The sequence below is a fragment of the Crocuta crocuta genome, unplaced genomic scaffold (genome assembly GCF_008692635.1).
Source record: "Crocuta crocuta isolate KB4526 unplaced genomic scaffold, BGI_CrCroc_1.0 scaffold343, whole genome shotgun sequence".
Classification (NCBI taxonomy): Eukaryota; Metazoa; Chordata; class Mammalia; order Carnivora; family Hyaenidae; genus Crocuta; species Crocuta crocuta.
Window position 1 is genome coordinate 584618 of NW_027532679.1, and position 18835 is coordinate 603452.

Sequence of the window (18835 nt, forward strand, 5' to 3'; positions counted from 1 at the left end):
GAGAAAATACGGAAGCATCTACTGGAATTAAAAGGAGACCAGTTTATTTTCCATGCCTTACACTTCCACATGATCTGGGAATTTTGAGACCTCAGCCCCTTTTTTTTTTTTTTTTTAGTTTTTTAAGTTTATTTGAAGGGAGAGAGCAAGCAGGGCAAGCAAGGGTAGAGAAAGAGTGAGGAGAGAAAAAGAATCCCAAGTATACTCCACACTTGTCAGCGCAGAACTCACAAAACCATGAGATCATGACCTGAGCTGAAATCGAGTCAGATTCTTAACCAAATGAGCCACCAGGTGCCCAAGACCTCTGCCTTTTCCTAAGCCTCACTTGTTTACCAACCCCAGGGCCATCCTGTTTGATGAATAAGAGGATAGGGCTGGGACTCTCTGCCAGAGCCCAACCACCTGGCTGCCAAAAGGGGTGAGAGACTGGCAGCCTCTTGTCCCTTAAAATCTAAACACCTTAGGGCAACTGGGGGGCTCAGTCAGTTAAGCATTCGACTTCAGCTCAAGTCATGATCTCACGGTTTGTGAGTTCAAGCCCCCCATCAGGCTCTGCTGACAGCTCAGAGCCTGGAGCCTGCTTCAGATTCTGTCTCCCTCTCTCTGCACCTCCCCTGCTCACAACTCTGTCTCTCTCTGCCTCTTTCACTCAAAAATAAACATTAAAAAAAAAAAAATTTTTTTTTATCTAAAGACCTCAGAGGGGAAAAGAAATGCATCTGTTCTTCCTCTTTCCCCACACTCCTCATTCCCTACTCTTCCTAAGTGTACAGAAGATGGACTCTTTTCCACGTTTACTGGTGTAGGAACAGCTTGTGGGCGCAGGCTAGTAGCTGTCCATTGGAGCACCAGAAGCTATGCTTCGAGCTCAGGGCATGAGGTGTCCTGAAGAGCTGCCCTGGGGACAGAGCCAAGCCCACCAAGGCCAGAGGAAAGTGGGTGGGGCTTGGAAGGCTGAGGAGTGCACTTTGTAAGTGCCCAGGTGGCCTGCTAGGCAGGTTTGGAGTTGCAGATAGTCCTGCCTGGAGAGCCGGCCTCCCAATGCTAAGGTATTATAACAATGGATGGTTTTCTTGGTGGAAGAGAAGTGAAAGTTCAGGAACAGACCCAAATAGATGTTAGAATTTGGTCACTGAATACAGTGGCCTCTCAAGCCAGAATGGTCTTCAAATTGTTCTTGGGAGTCACAGGGTTCCTGGCCGGGTCTGGCTGCTACGGGAAGGCCAGGCTGGGGACTGCTGCAGCCCAGGCAGCTCTCTGCTTTTGTTACAGGTAAGTTTCATTTGAAATAAATGGTGTTGAGACAACTGGTTAAGCATTTGGGGGGAAGTGAGGGTTCTACCCTTCGGTCAGCCATGGTTTTCTTGCCTTCTCAGCCTCTGGTCCTGCTTCAGAGAAGCTAATAAGGGGCATTGGTCGGGTGTCCCCAAAGGCCAAGGACTCTGAACCTTCGTCAATGGATAAAAGGGCCCCCAGCTTAGCAGATCACAGGCTTTAGCCCTTGGTTTCCACATATGGCTGAAGGTAGGTGTCAGGGTCTGATCTGCGTCTCTGGTATCTCCATTTTAATCGAGGCAGGGGCTCTCTGTGATTGGCATTTTTCTTTCCGTAGACGGATGATGTTTGCAGTGGAGCAGAGTTGAAATGGGGCCTTTGTTGGCTGACTGTGTGTGTTTTGGTGTGTGTGTGTGTGTGTGTGTGTGTGTGTGTGTGTTGGCCATGGGGGTGTCCTGGCCCTGGCCAGTAGGGTATAAGAAAAGCTTTTTGGCACAGGAAGGGGCAAAGCAACACCTTCTGGTTCCCTTACCCCCTGACACCAGAAGGAGCTCTCCCTGGAGTTGGCAGTAGCTTCCGGTCTTACTGCCACCTCTGCATTCTCTGTGTCTTGCCTAGGCCATAAAAAGGTTATCTGTGGTCATCTCTCCCTTTCCACAAGCAAAGGACCAGGGGGACTTCTCAGGAGCCCTGTTAAGGTGGCTTCCTTTTCACTGGCCTCCCTCCATTCTGGGGAGCTGTTTCTCTCCCTTAAGCCAATTCCTGGTCTTTTTTGATGGACAACAGAGGCAGTTGGGGGAGCCCTGGCTCCATCCTTGACCCTACCTTTCCGGGAAGCTGAGCTTTCTCTTGCCCCAGTCATGCTGTCATGCATTAGAAAATGTATGGCTGGGACACCTGGGTAGCTAAGTCACTTGAGCAACCAACTTCAGCTCAGGTCACAAGCTCACAGTTCATGAGTTCAAGCCTCACATTGAGCTCACTGCTGTCAGCACAAGGCCTGCTTCGGATCCTCTGTCCCCCTCTGTGCCCCTCCCCTGCTTGTGCTTTGTCTCTCAAAAATAAACCAAAAGGAAGGAAGGGAAGGAGGAAGGGAAGGGGAAGGAAGGGAGGGAGGGAGGGAGGAAGGAAGGAAGGAAGGAAGGAAGGAAGGAAGGAAGGAAGGAAGGAAGGAAAAAACCACAAGGAAGGAAGGAAAAAACTGCATGGCTGAAGGAGCAAGTTAGGTACAATCAGAATGCCTCGGGCCACCTTAGCAGTCCACTGAGGGGGACAGCTAGGATGGCATTTGGGCCCTCTCTCAATCCATCTTCTTCGGGGGATCCGGGATGCTCTCAGACAGTGGAGTGAAGCCCAGCAGGATGCTGTGTCTCTCATAGGCCTTGGTCTGCTTAAACATGGTGTCAGTCCCATGGAGGTGGTCCATCACCCCCAGCACCCCATAGCACTCGTTGGACCTGGAGGAGAGAGGAAGGTACTAGAGGTCAATGCACTGATCTGTGCCAGCCTCACACATTTCTGAGCCCTCCTATCCCACACCTGTTCCCAACCATGTTGACCACCTGCATCGGACTATTCCAGGAGTTGTTGTGCACATTCCTGGGGCCACTCCAGATTGAAAACCCATGATCGTCGGCCTTTGAAAAGCTCTTTATGTGATTCTGATGCACATAAGTCAACCTCTGGCAGAGCTTGGCTTGTTCAGGTAGGTTCAGGGACCACCTCCATCAGAATCCCCTGGAACACTTACTAAAACACAGATTCCCAAGTCCTCCCCCCTTGACACACATACACTGATTCAGCATATTTGGAGTGGAAACCAAGAACCTTCATTTTATCAAAGGATCTCAGGTGATTATGGTGCTAGGATTTATCAACCACTCTTGAAAAAGCCTGGAGGCTTTCAGAAAGCACACAACTCTCCTTGAACTGCACACAGGATTCATATGCATATATGCATTGTTCTGACAGTGTCTAGCTTACGGTTGATATTCAAAGGGTCCAGGACCTACATAGAGCTTAAAAACCCATAGCTGCCTGAAGACCTGGTGTCAGAAGGAAAAGAGCAAGGTGGTCTGGGTCAAGCATGGTCATTATTTTCCCTACCTCCAGATCCCTCCCTTCACTAGCACCAGCAGATTCCACACACACACCCGCAAAAAATGGAGCCCAATGCGGGATATGTACCCACAACACTGAGATCAAGACTTGAGCTGAGATTAAGCGTCAGACACTTAACCGACTGAGCCACCCAACTGCGCTTAGCACTGATGCATTTAAACTGAGACATCAGGGTCGTGTCTGTAACTAGAAGCTCTAGGAGTGAAGGTAAAGGTTATTGCCCAGAGACCCACAGTGGAGAAGGAGGCCTTACTTGACATGGTGGTAGTCATGGAATTCAGGAGAAGGCAGGAAAGGTAGGTGGTAGCCACAGTGGGAAATGGTGGCAAAGATGAGGGCCACAGAAATCCATATGGACATGGAGGACAAGTGGGAGCCCATTAGAATGGGGCCCAGCAGCACCGGCAGCACGTTGGAGGCCTGCAATGGGAAGGCTGTTTGAAGGAAGAGGGATGGAGGGACCAGTTGGGTGTCTACTTTGCCCGAGGGTGGTACCGGGAAGACTTCTTTGACTCAGATCTGGAGAAGCTGAAAGAGTCGCAGAACCTTGATTTGCTGGAGTCATTCAGCTTTATAACTTTGGGACAAGCTATTAACTCTTTGAGATAAGTTATGTTGGGCATATCACATGACCTACCATAGGCTAGGCCAACAATTAATGGTAGCTGCTGAATGGGAAGAAGAGAGAAAGGACCAGTGTGGTCTAATTCTCTGCAGAAGGCCGTGGGGAAGGTGGCTGGGGCCCTCTGCCCTTTGCCTCTGGGGAGAGCAGAGCTCTACTGACCACATGCTCGATAGGGTGGACGTAGAACGAGATCAGGCCAATGGGAGCTGTCCACTCGTGGTGTTTCTTGTGGAATTTCTTATACAATGTTGGGTGGTGAAAGAGCCTGGGAAAATAGTTAATAGTTAATAATCTGCCAATCTCCCCTTTCCCTTTCCCACCAGGCCGTGAGAAACCAAAGGTAGGAACTAGGAATTCGACCTATCGAGCAAAGTTGCAAACACATTGGACTGGCACTCAGACCTGCCTTTAAGCTCTAACCCCACCTCTTACGCTGCATCATTTGGGGGTGGATTACGTTGTCTCTCTCTACCTCAGCCATGCATCAGCCATGGGGATGGAAACGAAAGTGCTCTCCTGCACACATGAATGCAGAAGGCTCTCTTCTGGACATTTCTCAGTTGTTGCAAGTTGTCAACCGTGGCACAAATAGTTGTCTCCATTTAACTAATAGGCTTTTGAGACCAGGTGGTGTTGGTCCTACATCAAACAATTCTGAGGCGTCCATTTCCTCCCTTAAAAGCCCTAAGAAGGAGGAGCCAGCTGTGCTCAGGCAGGGTCCCGCTCACCGGTGTGAGTAGTAGAACAGGACTTCCTCAATCAGAATGAAGACAGTCAGCTCCAGAAGGAACCAGTGAAAGGTGGGTAGCTCTCGGCGGTAGGGGTCTCCCCACACCTTGATGATGGGATAGAAGAAGAGCACCATGGGGACAGAGACTATGAACTGGTTGAAGAGAATTGTGCCCATAGACTGGCGTAGTTTCACAGAATCCACCTGTGTGAGGGAAGTAAGGAGGGAGATGGACAAGAATGTGAGAAGTAGGTCTTTCCGTTCTAGAAACTAGGCTCCACTGTGACTCGCCCACAGGTGGGTGCTAGGCATGATGTTTGGCCATAGCTGGCAGCCCCTGATTGCTGCCCAAGACCTTGGGTGGGACCACCTGGCAAAACCCCTACCTTTGGAAACTCCCTTTCCAGTAGCCATCTCCTAGGCCGGAGACTGCCTTCTCCTTCCTGCCAACTGTCACTGCTATTCTCTGCATTTCTCTGGCCAGGCCCCACCTATTCCTGACAGGCACCTTAGGGCACCTCTAGGGTTTTGAGAGAAGGCTACCAACTCCCAGGTTGATAGCCTTATTCAGCCTTTGAGCTCCTCCCCATCTAGGGAGGCTTGGTCAGATGCAAAGATCAAGGTCACCTGTGTCCTCATGTGGCCCAGCCTCCCTGGACCTAGGCCCAGAGTGAAGAAGAAGGTGAGCCAGAAAGCTGCCCATCTGATCTCTTGACTAACTCCCATTGACTTGGTCTTCCTGGTTTTCATGTTGGGGTTGTCAGGATGGGAAAATGCCTGAGCATTCTCTCCACGTCTTTGGAGAGCTGGCCCCAAATCTCATACCCCATTGAGCCTCAATACTATAGTCAGCATTTGTCCAAGAACCAGTAACCCCCTGACCCTTCCCTTCTTCAGAGCACTGGGGCTCCCAGGAATAGCCCCATGACCACAGGTCACTTCCCAGGTCCTGAGGAGCTAGAGTCAGCTTGGTCAGAAGGGATTTCTCCTTGAGTTCCTTTTGTGAGCTGGAGGGGGTCCAGCTGCAAGGTAAAGCTGGGTTCAGAGTGGTCCTCAGTCTTCAGGCCTTCCTCTTTAGCTTTTTCAGGTACTGCATATATTGACTGACTTGAATTCACACTCTATGCTTTCAGTTTGATCCCATGGTGAAGCTCGGTCTGGCCAGCCTGGTTTAAGAGCACCAGTAGATGAAGCCATATACCTCTTCTGGAAACCTTGACCAAGAGGAGTGTATCACATACGTTTACTCCTTTGTTTATTCAACTGATATTTCTTGAGCACCTTCTATGTTGCAGGCAGTGCCCCTATGTGCTGGGAAGGAAGTAATAGGCAAAACAAAGATTGCTTTCCTCATTGAGTTTATATTCCTGGCATCAATAATTTTAAATAGAATGGTCAGGCTACACTTGGTTGAGATGGTGAGATATGAACAAGAGATGAGGAAGGTGAGGGAAACAGATACCTGGGGAGGAGAGTCTTCAGGCCAAGGTAACAGCTGGTGACAAGGCTCTCAGGGACATTGCAGATATATTTGACTGGAGAGGAGAGAGCAAGTGAGGTGGTGAGAGGTAGTGAGGCCAAAATGGTGGGGAAGAGCCAGAGCAGATAGGGCCTTGTAGATCACTGGGAAGACTTTGGTTTTTACTCCAAGGGAAATGGGGTTTGGGGGGGTCACTGTGAGAAGAGAAGTGACAAGCTCTTACAGGAATCCTCTGGCTGCTGCATTAGGAACAGACTGTAGGGGAGCAAGAATAGACACAGGGAGACCAATGAAAATTGCAGTAATATTGACAGAAGAGAGAGATGGCTCAGACCGGCGTGGCAGCAGTGGAGGTAGTGAGAAGTGGTTGGATTCAGGATCTATTTTGGAAATAGAGCCAACATCGTTCCTGACAGATTGGGTGTGGAGTAGGAAGGAAAGAGTAGTTGAAGAGCCAATAGAAGGGTGGCATTGCCATGAACTCAGACTGGGGAGGATGCGGGTAGCAGTCTTTGAGGGGTTGATCACAAATTCTCTTGGGGACATGTTGGGCTGGAGGTGTCCATTAGATGTCCATGTAGAGATGTCAAAGAGGCATTTGGCAATTGGAGCCTGGAATTCAGAAGAGGGTTCCTGGCTAGAGGCAAATTTGTGAGTGGTTAGCATATAGATTGTATTTAAAGTCATGACACTGGATGAGATAAGTAAGGGTATGAAGACAGAGACAGGGAGCAAGACCGGAGCCCTGAAACACTCAGCAGTTAGGAGGCTGGGCGGAAGAGGAACCCGAAGGGAGACTGAGGAAGTGAGCACTAAGACAGGAGGAGAGCCAGAAAAGCCAGGTATGAGAAGGTATAACAAGGATATGACAGTCTCGCTAGATCTGATGAGATAAGCCCACCTTGCCAAGAGCTATTTAAGTGGAGCAGTGCCTATAGGTGGGAGTTGGAGTGGGGAAGGTCCCACCAGAGGAGGTTCATAGAAGACCTGAGATGATAGAGGCTTGTGGCTATTTAGGAGATGCAGGCTGAAGGATTTAGAGTGAAGTTTTGTAATGTCTGGAACTAACTTTCAGATGATTAAGCTAAAAAGTATAGATGCATATACAGTCACATATTTTTACACATAGATAAAGCAAATACTGTAAAATGTTTAAAATTGGTGCACCTAGGCGGAGTGATCATTGTACTATTTTTTCAACTTCTGTATCTATGCTTCCAGGTTTTCATGATTACAAAACATTGCGGGGAGGGGGGGTCGGGGAAGAGTGGACAGAGAGGACCTGGAGACTATACAGACAGCTCTTTCAAAGAGGCTGGTTGCCAAGGGGAGAAGAAATTGGAGTGGTAGTGAGTCTGGAAGATGGGGGTTAGAGGCTTGGTTTGGTTTGGTTTCATTTTAAGATGGGAAAAATTATGGAACATTTGTAATAATCCAGAGGGGACTACCCTAAGAGAGGGAGGGAGGAAAAAAGAAAGAGAAAGGAGAAATTTCCTGAGGTAACAAGAGGTAATAGGGCGTAGCGCAGGGAGAGTGCAGGGATGGGTTAGCAATGGGAGCAAAGAGAGTGCACCTGTTGTATCAGGTGGGAAGGCGGAGCTGGAGCGAGGAAGCCTGTGGGGTCTCTCCTCTGCTTGCCCCAGTGTACTTAGCGAAGTAGGAAGTTGGGGATGTGAGCAGGGAGGAGGAGCTGTGAACTGGCTCTTCAGGAGAGTGGGAGAGCAAGCAGGCAGGGGGCTGTGCACCTGAGGTGGGAGTCAGGTGAGATGCACCCAGCTCTGCTTCCTAGTGACGCTCTGACCTTGAGCCAGCCACTCCACCTTTCTGCGCCTCAGCTTCTGCAAAATGCAACCAGACCTTCCCTGTGTGGCTCTCTGACCACAGTTGATGGTTACAGTGAATGTCTTCATGGTAAGTGATACTCTTGATAGCTGATCTGGTCTGGTGGTTAAGAGTACGGGCTGGGGTCTGAGAGCTTGGGCATGAATCGTCTACCCATGTCCCACCTCAGACCCTGTTTGCTCATCTGACCCATGAAGGCTATTACAGTACTTGGCCTTGAAGACCCAAGTCTTTAGTCAATGGTGCCTGCCAGGAGACCACCATAGTCTGACAGATGTAGGGCTCTCAAGAGCTATGCACTGGCTTTGACAGGCTCTGCCTGTCATGCTGGACCCGGGGGAGGCCCCCTGGCTGCCTGGCAGCTATTGTGTCCAGCGAGGCGGCTGTAAGCCCAGCCAGCAGCCCTGGTTCAGGAAGGGGCTATCCCGAAAGCCTGGGTCCAGGGTACTTGTTTTCTGTTTTCTGGAGTGCTGGGCTGGGGCAGAATGCCCTGAATGTGGAGATGAGCCACCCAGGCACCTGGGCAGATAATTAAAAGGTAATTGTCTTCTCTGGGAAAGGAGCCAGTGTGTTTTGGGTGGAAACTGGAGAAAGAACCTGGGTTTAAGAATCAACTTCCCATTGAATAAGAAAAGGCTCTTGGAAGTTGTCAAAGCACCAAGTGGGTGACTGGGCTCAGGGCACAGTGGGGCTCATTTCCAGTGCTGCATAAGTCAAAGATATGCATCCTGGCATTCTCTCCCATCCTGGGCCAGGGCTCGTCATAAGCCGAGTCTAGGCCTTGTTTACTGTGGATAAGCTACACAGCAGCCGTTGAATTGAATGATGGGGAAGGAGGACCTGCTTAAAAACCAGCCACTGCCTGCACAGTCAGAACCCTGTATTCACAGTGGGCCAGCCACTGTCTCAGCAGCTGTGTCCCTCACTCACGAAAGCTGTCATCTGCGCTTTTCAGCCTGCAGCCATTGCCGTCCCTGCTTCAGTGGCTGAGGTGGGGGCTTGCCTGACATCTCAGTGGTTCCCAAAATGCTGACCACAGTGCTGTGGGGCAGTGCAGGCAGACACAGAGCTGGGGCTGGGAATCAGGAGACTGGAACATTCATCCTGACTGGCTGGCTCTGAGATATGGGACAGATTGTTTCCTCTCTCTAAGCTTCTCAGTTGGGGAAGCCTTGTGCACAATAACTTGGCTCACAGTGGCCATGCTCTCTTTCTGGGGCCAGCAATGAGATTTTTTTTTTTTTTTTTAGTTTATTTATTTATTTTGAGGGAGAAAGAGAAGTGGGAAGGGCAGAGAGAGAAGGACAGAGAGAATCCCAAGCAGGCTCCACACACCATCAGCACAGAGCCCAATGTGGGGTTCGAACTCTCGGGCCGTGAGATCATGACCTGCACCAAAATCAAGAGTCAGACGCTTAACCGACGGAGCCACCCAGGCACCCCTGCAGTGAGAATTTTCAGTGTGGCTTCAGCTCTTGCTTTCTGTGCTTTGACCAAGGAGAAGCCGCAGCAACACTTACTGGTTCATTCTGGCCAGCTTGGATTCGGTAGCGGGAGATGAGGCTAGGTTTTCTGGCTGTGTCAGCCAGCAGTAGAAGCCCGTTGAAGCTCCAATAAAGCAGAGTAGGCACTAGGATGGTAGCTAAGGTTGGAAAGCAGAAGGCAACAGTTATGGTTCTCACAGCACATGTATTAACTGAACACAAGCTTGATGGCGACTAAGGCTGCATTGTAGACAGTCCCTTACCAGGGAGGTCTTGGAGCTCCGGGCCAGAAGGTCTACCTTTAGTCCTGGGGGTGACCACCTACCTAGGGGGGACTTAGCCAGGTCACTTAAAGAGCGTCTCTATTTTCTTAGTTGTAAAATGGGGACAACCTTCTAGGTGGTTGAAGACAAAAAAAAAAAAACAAAAATTTGTTAAATATAAATAAAGTTTATATTTATAATAAAAAACCTATATAATACAATAATAAATAAATTTAGGTTGACATCTGGGAGTCTGTGCCCCTTGAACCCTTTATGAATTCGAAGGAGGGGAGAAACAGGGAGCCCTTGGTATGATTCGGTTCCCAATGAGCAGCCGGACTAGGAGCCAGTCGGGAACCTAATCTCTACTGAATGAGCAGTGGGCCTTCAGGAATCTAGTCCACATTTCCCAAAGTGGAAAACTCATCTCTCAAGGCACTCCTTGATTAAACAGTGTTCATAGCCAACTCTCTTGGAGAGCCATGGTCCAGACTAACGTGCTAATGGCTCTAAAAATTCCTGCAGTGGAGAAACCTATCTGACTTTGTTAAACTCAGCCTTTCTCAGTCCTTTTATACCCTAGAACTTTTGTTTTCTCAGACTACCTAAGAACAGGCCAGTCATGCATCCCTGTCTGCCCAGGACAGTTTCAGTTTACATCAGGCAGTCTAGCATAAGCATTAACAGTGCCTCATGTGCGCTCACAAATGTCCCTACTCGGATGATGAATTGTATGGTCACCCCCGCTATTCACATCCCACAGCACTGATGTTCTACGGGATACTTTCAAAAATGCTGAACAAGATTTAAAATTATTTAGATGAGGGTTTTTTTGTTTGTTTGTTTTTGTTTGTTTTTGCTCCATATCCCACTTTCCCAGAAAAGTCATTCCAAGTATCTCTGATACCCAGCTGTGAACCAACAAGCACTTTGTCCCCTCAGCTGGCCGGTATCAGAGTGACAGTACCATGTTACCTAATTCTTGTACTATTAACGCTGCCCATGGTTTGCCTCTTTCTTCTAAATATCCCAAGAGGCAAGGACGTTTTACTTAACTCTGTGCCTCTGTGCTGCTCCTCCACTACCCTTCTCGCTCCCATCAGAAACCCCAGTGCCTGTGGCAGGTGGGACCTGAGAAATATTTGGCCAGCAGTGTGGGGAAATATGATTAACACAATATCTTGGAAAGCAGTTTGACAGAACAGAAGGTTAAAAAGAGAGAGCACGCGCAACAAAGACAGGAAAAAAAAAAGAAAGAAGAAAGGACACACATATATCCATACACACAAATATCCATTACTGCATTTTTAAAAAAACCATAGAAAAACACTTACGGAGCCTGAATGTCCATTTATAGGGAGTAGACTAAATAGATTAGAGTATCTCTGTACAATGGATTAGATGGGGCAGCTTCAAATAATGTCAGTCTGTATTAACTGACATGGAAAGATGTCCACAAGCTATTCAATGAAAAAAAAAATAGTTGGTGTCTTGAAAGTTGAACCACATATCCAATATGCAAGAGATTTATACTTAAATATTAACTGTGATTATTTCTTGGGTATGGGACTGGGTGATTTTCAAGTTCTTAATGCTTATTCGAATTGTCTGCTTTTTATTTTGAACAATGAACATGTATTTACTTTTATTCTAAGAAATAACAAGCTTTCTTATTTTGCGTGGAAAATGTTAGGTTGGTAATTGCCTAGTGGGCCATCCATCAAGGTGGCTGCCTGCTTGTGAATCCAAAGATTCCTTGAGGGATACAGAATAAAAGCCCCAACAAGAGAAACTCTTGAACTTTCTTCCAGTTGTAACATTTAAAATTGCAAATATCTGATCTCCCTGGAATATGCTTATCATTGGGGTGAAAGGTACTTTTCCCATCACTGCAACTGAAACATATCGAATGTTTTCCCCACCACTGCACCCATATATATTCAGCATCGTTCTTTTCAGTGACTGCGTAAGATTCCATTGAACCTGTCATAGTTAACATTCACCCTATGTTCGGAGTTCTTCCAGTTGAAAAAAAATGTCAGGGACATTTTATTTGCTTTTTTAAAATATACGTCTATGTCTTATGTACATTTCCTTTGTGACAACTGGCACCTTTTTTTAAATCTCCCCTTCTGGACTGTGACAAAGTTTTTTTTTTGTTTATTTTTTTATTTTTTTATTTTTTATTTATTTCTAGGAGAGAGAAAGAGACAGCGTGAGCAGGGGAGGGTCAGAGAGAGAGGGAGACACAGACTCCGAAACAGGCTCCAGGCTCTGAGCTGGCAGTCAGCACAGAGCCCGACGCAGGGCTGAACCCACAAACCGCGAGATCATGACCCAAGTGAAAGTCGGACGCTTAACCGACTAAGCCACCCAGGTGCCCCAACAAAGTTTTTTAAATGAGGTAAACACTTCATCCTAAATATCTCTATATCCTCCATAGGAGTTTGGCACAGAGTAACATTCCCAAGTATTATTTGAGTGAATGAACGGGTGATTGAGGACAGTCACTATTGCTTACAATGCTGTTATAATAATGATTTTTTTAATGTTTTATTTCTGAGAGAGGGAGAGAGAGAGACAGCGTGAGCAGGGGAGGATCAGAGAGAGAGGGAGATACAGAATCTGAAACAAGCTCCAGGCTCTGAGCTAGCTGTCAGCACAGAGCCCGAGACGGGGCTCGAACCCACTAACCATGAGATCATGACCTGAGCAGAAGTCAGAAGCTTAACCAACTGAGCTACCCAGGTGCCCCTTTATTTTTTTTTTTTAATGTTTTATTTATTTCTAGGAGAGAGAGAGAGCGTGAGCAGGGGAGGGTCAGAGAGAGAGAGAGTCACAGACTCTGAAACAGGCTCCAGGCTCTGAGCTAGCTGTCAGCACAGAGCCCGAGACGGGGCTCGAACCCACTAACCATGAGATCATGACCTGAGCGAAAGTCGGACGCTTAACCGACTAAGCCACCCGGGCGCCCCTATTTTTTTTAATAATTATTTTTTAAATATCGACAATGCTGCTATAAATATCTATGTTGAAATGCCTTTTTTCTTCCACCATGTTTTCTTTGGCTTTTTGAGAGCCATTTGCACTGCCAGTAAATATTTACTAAGTGACCACATGCTGTCAGGCCCCGAGAGTAGATTTCACCAGGTACAAGGATATAGTCTCACAGGAGATAGAGCAACTCTCTGTGCTTGTGGACCTGACATCCAGAAGCAGGATTATTACTCCAAATATGCATTCATTTTTACACAAACCACTTCTTTTTTTTTTTTTCTATTTTGGGAGGGGGAGATCTCAAGTTCTTTTCTTAGATATCCTCAGGCATCCGTTTCAGATTGCCCACAGATTTAGCACTCTTTAGGATTAACACTGTCTTCAATTTTAAGTCTTCATTCCTTGGAATAAGGAGCAGGGAAATCTCAAAATAGAGAAGAAACCAATGGAAAAAGAATTAAACTCTAATCATGTCCCCAAACGCTAAGCATGGGTGGTCTGGGAACCTCACCTATAATGTAGAGGATCCACTCCTTCCCTTCGAATGTAGACAGGAGCCTCTCCCAGTGGGCTTGAGGAAAGTGGCCAGAAGCATCTCCAAATCTCTGAAGTTGCCTTAGGAGAAAAATCACTCAGGTTTCTGGGTGAAGATTGGTGGGTGGACAGCTCCTTACTCCATGCTCTGCCTCCAGACCAGTAGCACCCTGCCCCCAGCTCCGGAATTAAAGCTGGTTACGCAAACTCACCATGAGACGAAATTCCAGAAGGCCACAAGCAAGAGAAGGCCAGAGCCCAGGATGAAAGCTGTTCTCCTCATGGAGCCCCGGATACGTTCCTTCTAGAACAAGGACAAGAAAGTGTGAGGCCCCAGCAAGCCTCCTGCCGTCACGGCAGAAGTCACAGCCCACAGTAGTGAGCTGCTACCAGTCCTGGCACGAATGATGAGGGATCAGGATCTCCACCATGTCAGCGTGGCACACCTGCTGACCTTTTCCCAGCCTCTATGGGAGGTTCTTCCTGATCAAGAGCTCTCAGGCTGTATATGGGTGTGTTTATGAAAATAAGAATGCAAGGTTGAGGGAGGGAAGAGAACAAATCTGACCCCACAGAAACTTGCGAACAGTTTTGTCACTGCGAGACGGTCAGGTGAGCCTCCCACAGTGGTAGGATTTCACCACCAGTCCTTCTGTGGAACAGAGATGCCCATTATCTTTGCGTTGGAATCACCTGGGAGCTTTTAAAAAAATCCCAATGACCGGGTTCTTCCAGAAGCTGATTTCCTAAGGGTCTCCAGGGTGAGACCTGGGCCTCTATGTTACTTAAAGCTCCCCAACTAACTCCAGTAGGCAGGCAAGGCTGGGTCAGCCATCACGGAAAGACTGCAGAGTCTGTGATGAGGACATAGGGACTTCACTGGGTTCATGGGCCAGGCCTCCTTCCCCAATCCCATCACCCTCTTGCTCGTGAAGAAAAGAATGAACACATGTTCTGACTTTTAATAATTCCTCTGCTTCTAGTGAGATTAGCCTGGGATGCCAGCTGGACAGGATAATGAGCAGTTCTAGGGGCAAAGAACAGACCCCTGGCAGTCACTTGGAGGTCCCTTACCTAAGCTCCTCCAAAAGTCTAAAGCAGAGAGAGATCATTGCAAGCTCAGTGGTCAAACAAGGTGCCAGAGTTGGAGAAGGAAAATACTGGCTGTCAGGTGTGTCACCAATATCCATTGTACAGAAATTACAAATGTCCTTTACATCTTCTATTTCTAAGCCCAGATGGAGTCTGGTTATATTTTTCCACGGGAGAGAACTGGACGGTGGCCTATAGGTATGTGCCTGACGTTCATCTGCAGTTAGTGACTTGTGCCATGTACACAGGGTCACGGGGGTGCTGCTGGGGGGAAGCCGATCCAATAGGGATGCTACATTTTAATCCAGACTTTGGAGATCTGAAGGAGCAGCTTGTTTCGAATGACCCATTCAGAGAAAGCTGCATCTGCACTGAATTATTTATTCTCAGCTTACCCCATCCCACATTTGATCAGAAGACCAAAAAGAACTAAATCATTTTCCACGGCCAGTGAAAAATTTTTCAGGGTCTTGAACTCTGGAAGTGAACTTTTCTCTCTGTCCTGGAGGGCTTGAATGGCAGGACCAATCAGAAGAACTTGTTCTTTTTAACAGGCCATTGAAAGGTCACCCTCAAGCTCGCCAGACATTTAACTTGGGCTTTGCCATTATTCCTTTTTCAGTATTCAGAAGACCCTTTTCATGAACTTTTCCAGACTCACTAGGAATTTTTCATTTGAGTGTAATCAGATCAAGCTAAATCAAATTAAAAGCCTCAACTTTGGGGCTGCCTGGGTGGCTCAGTCGGTTAAGCATCCGACTTTGGCTCAGGTCATGATCTCATGGTTCGTGGGTTTGAGCCCCGCATTGGGCCCTGTGCTGACAGCTCAGATCCTGGAGATTGCTTTGGATTCTGTGTCTCCCTCTTTCTCTTTTCCTTCCCTGCTCACACTCTATCTCTGTTTCTCAAAAAATGAATAAACATTAAACATTTTTTTAAAAAAACCTCTATTTCATGTATAGGATTAGCTATTTTTTTCAGAGGTTGTGGTATTTTCTCTCTCTGGCAGCCCAAGTGAAAGGGACAGAAACAGCCCAGAGGGCTCTGTACATTACAGGAGCATAGTGCAGAAGTTAGCTGGGGTCTCGAGCTGCTTCCCAATCCTCTTTCTAGCCCCCAGTGGGCCTCTCCTGTCTCTGGAGCAGTCACAGAAAGGGGTGATTCCAGAGGCCTGAGGCACGGGACATTCTTAGGGGCCAAGGGCTAATGGGGGCACAGCTAGCAGGCTTCTCAGCTACCCTCGTGCAGTCATGCTCCCTCTCCCTTCATCTGGAATAAGAAAGCACCGGTGAGTCATGATGTCATGTTCACATGCAACCAAGGAAGTAGAGAATGAAGAAAGTCAAGGTGAATGGCTAGCCCTAATTTAAAAAAAAATTTTTTTTTAAGTTTACTTATTTATTTTGAGATGGGGGGAGGGAGAGAGAGAGAGAGAGAGAGAGAGAGAGAGAGAATCCCAAGCAGGCTCCAAGCTGTCCGCACAGAAGCCGATGCAGGGCTCGCCCCCAGGAACCATGAGATCATGCCCTGAGCCAAAATCAAGAGCCAGATGCTTAACTGACTGAGCCACCCAGGTGCCCCGGCTAGCCATGATTTTTAATGCTGGATACTCATTAAAAGTCACCTGGGCAGTTAGAGAACTTCTGTCTGGGCTCCACCTCTGGAGATTCAGTTAGTGTGGGCATAGGTGTCATGAATCAGCGCAGGCAATGGGGGACTCAATCTGCCTGCAAACAGCTTTCTAAGAAGGGGGCTGTGACTAATCCTTCTTTCGAATAGTTTCACTCCCAGCCCCAGCACAGCCCTGCCTCCCTCAGAAGAAATCTTTCCTCCACATCTGCACTCTATCCTAACTGCACATGGCCCACAGCCCTAAGGAGCCAGGACCGAAGCCAGGGCTCTGCCCTGGCTGGCTTGGACAGCTTATGTAACCTCTGGAGGTCGGGTTACCACACACATGGGCTGCGTTGGTAATGCTGATGAAAACTGATGCGTTTTGCAAACTGCACGATAACAATTCAAAGTCTCCAGAGCACTAGGCTTGCCAGGAGCATTCAGACCAGAAACCTTCTGTGTATTTATATACAGGATTTGTTAAGACAGACAGTCTTGAGAATGGTATCAGATTTCAAGGTCATGTCAGAAATGTGTCTATCACTTACTGGTTTCAGGACCTTGGTCAAGATGTCCTCTCTGGGCCTACGTTTCCTCAGCTGTGAACCAGGACTAAGAACAGAGCATCCCACTCATGCGACCTCTGCTGGGAAGCTGTAAGTGACATGAGGACAGGTGCTCTGTGTAGCTTTCCTTGGGCCTTTGCTGAGGAGGGGCTGAGCATATGGAGAGTGGATGAATTGAGCAGAGAGTCTGGTTCACTGGGCCAGTGTTTCCCTAGATGTACCTCAGGGACACCCATCTCTGCGTCACTGGAGGTTTGCTGAAACCCAGATTTCCAGGCTACACTCCAAAGCAGCATCTCTTAGTGTGGAGCCTCAGCCCCTGCATTTTAGACTTGTTCCGGAGGTGATGCTGAAGGACTTTGCTGTCAGCCCAGGCTGGGTACGCCGTGTACCGGGAGTTGGGCAGGATAATGATAGGAGAGTGAGATAAAAACTGGCAGCAGTCATCTGAGGTGTATGGGGCACAGGCTGGCTCTAGAAAACATCTCCTCACCCACTCCTGACTCCAGCCCCTCTTCTTGGCAGAAAGCAGAAGCTACAAGTTTGGACTGCTGAAGGACAGTACTTCCCTAAGTCTGTCAACTGGGGGAGATAACACCAACACGATGACATTCAACTCACATTTAATCAACCGAACACCATCCGTTGGGACCTGCTCTGAGCAAGGCCCCGTGGCCTTGGGTGGATAGTGCAAGGCATGTGGGGGAGTCCACAGCCGGGCCACTGCCTTCAAGTTGCTTACAGTCCACTTGGAGCCAAGCTTAGCAATAGATGAGGCCCAGCAACTAAGAAGGGAAGGCTAAGGAAGACCCCGGGATGGGGACAGAGAGGAGCTGGGTTTGGAGGGGGATGGAGGGTGGGGGCTGGAATTTAAAATAGCAAAGTCCTAAACAAGAGAATTATGTTCACCATCACCACTACTTTTTAACATTCAGTGGGGCATTCGTCAACACAATTAGACAAGACAAAATAAGCAAATGTAAAGAACTGGGAAGGAAAAGGTAAAACGCTCACTATTTTTGGATGGAGTGGTCCCCTCTCTATTGTGGGAGTTACGTTCCAAGACCCCCAGTGGATTCCTGAAACTGTGGGTGCTGCTGAGCTCTTTATATACTGTTTTTTCCTATACATACATACCTATGATAAGGTTTTATTTACAAGTTGAGCACAGGAAGAGATTAACAATAATAAAATGAAACAGTTATAACAATATATTGGAATAAAAGTTATGTGAATGTGAGTGATCTCTCTCTCTCTCATTCTTTCTAAAAATATCTCAGATCCTTCCGGGCAGAAATCTTTTGTCCACGCTCATGGTCCTCAGCATGGCCACCATAGATCTGATTGCACCTGCCACAGGCTTGCCTTTGCTCATTGCCACTGCAGTTTGGTCTCAGGCTGCCACGGCATCAGCGTTAGCCCTTACTCTCAACAAATTAATTGCTGGGTTTTTTCTGATGTCTTGCGTCTTTGGTATGTGTTCTGGCAACTACTGTGTGCCCTTCTGAATGCGCTTCCTAATCTTGGCCTTTTCCAGTATTATCTTGGCATTCTGATTAAGTGTTTTAGAGACAAACTTAAAGTGTTTCTCCATACGTGAAGCAACGCCATGACTTTTCTGGGGATGTGGCAGCCTGGACAGTGACTGGATTTGGCAGTTGGGGGTGCCTGGGGATTGTACTTGCCTTGAGTTGCCAGCCAGCTTGACTTTGTTGAGAATCCCACTACCTGTTTTATTGTAAACCTTTACTAATTACAAGTGTGGCACTATCCTATGAGTAGGCAGACATATATAACAGGTTAGAAAGTCCAGAAACAGAAATATATATGTGTATATACACACACATATATATGGCAATTTAGTATATGATAAAAAGAAATCACTACGATGGACTTCAAATTGAACGGATGCTGAACCTCCCCTAGAATAAGAGAAGTGTGAATTAAACTACGAGAGATTATTTCTCACCCACCAGCATGGCAACAATCCAGAAGTTTGATCACATGCGCTGCTGGTGAGGTGGAGGGGACTTTGCAACTGTATTTGTTCTCTGTGTGTCAACTATCTATACTCAAAATAAAAAATGTCTTTACTGATATGTAATTCACATACCATACAACTTACCCATTGAAAGTGTACATTCCTGTAGCTTTTAGTATATTCCCAGTGTGGGGCAGTCACCGTCAGGACTGATGTTAGAGCATTTTC

The 18835-nt window shown here is 47.6% G+C and overlaps 1 protein-coding gene across 1 annotated transcript in view; it reads right to left on the bottom strand.

Moving 5' to 3' along the window:
• Positions 1-22: 22 nt before the first annotated feature.
• The window catches only part of FAXDC2 (fatty acid hydroxylase domain containing 2), a 31763-nt gene continuing 12950 nt past the window's right edge, over positions 23-18835 (bottom strand). The window contains exons 3-9 of the mRNA XM_077780794.1: positions 13567-13658; positions 13332-13435; positions 9597-9718; positions 4753-4958; positions 4184-4289; positions 3653-3819; positions 23-2735 (exon numbers count right to left, since the gene is read on the bottom strand). Coding sequence (XP_077636920.1) covers positions 2579-2735; positions 3653-3819; positions 4184-4289; positions 4753-4958; positions 9597-9718; positions 13332-13435; positions 13567-13658 — 954 coding nt within the window. The 3' untranslated portion in view covers positions 23-2578. The remainder of the gene's footprint in view (positions 2736-3652; positions 3820-4183; positions 4290-4752; positions 4959-9596; positions 9719-13331; positions 13436-13566; positions 13659-18835) is intronic.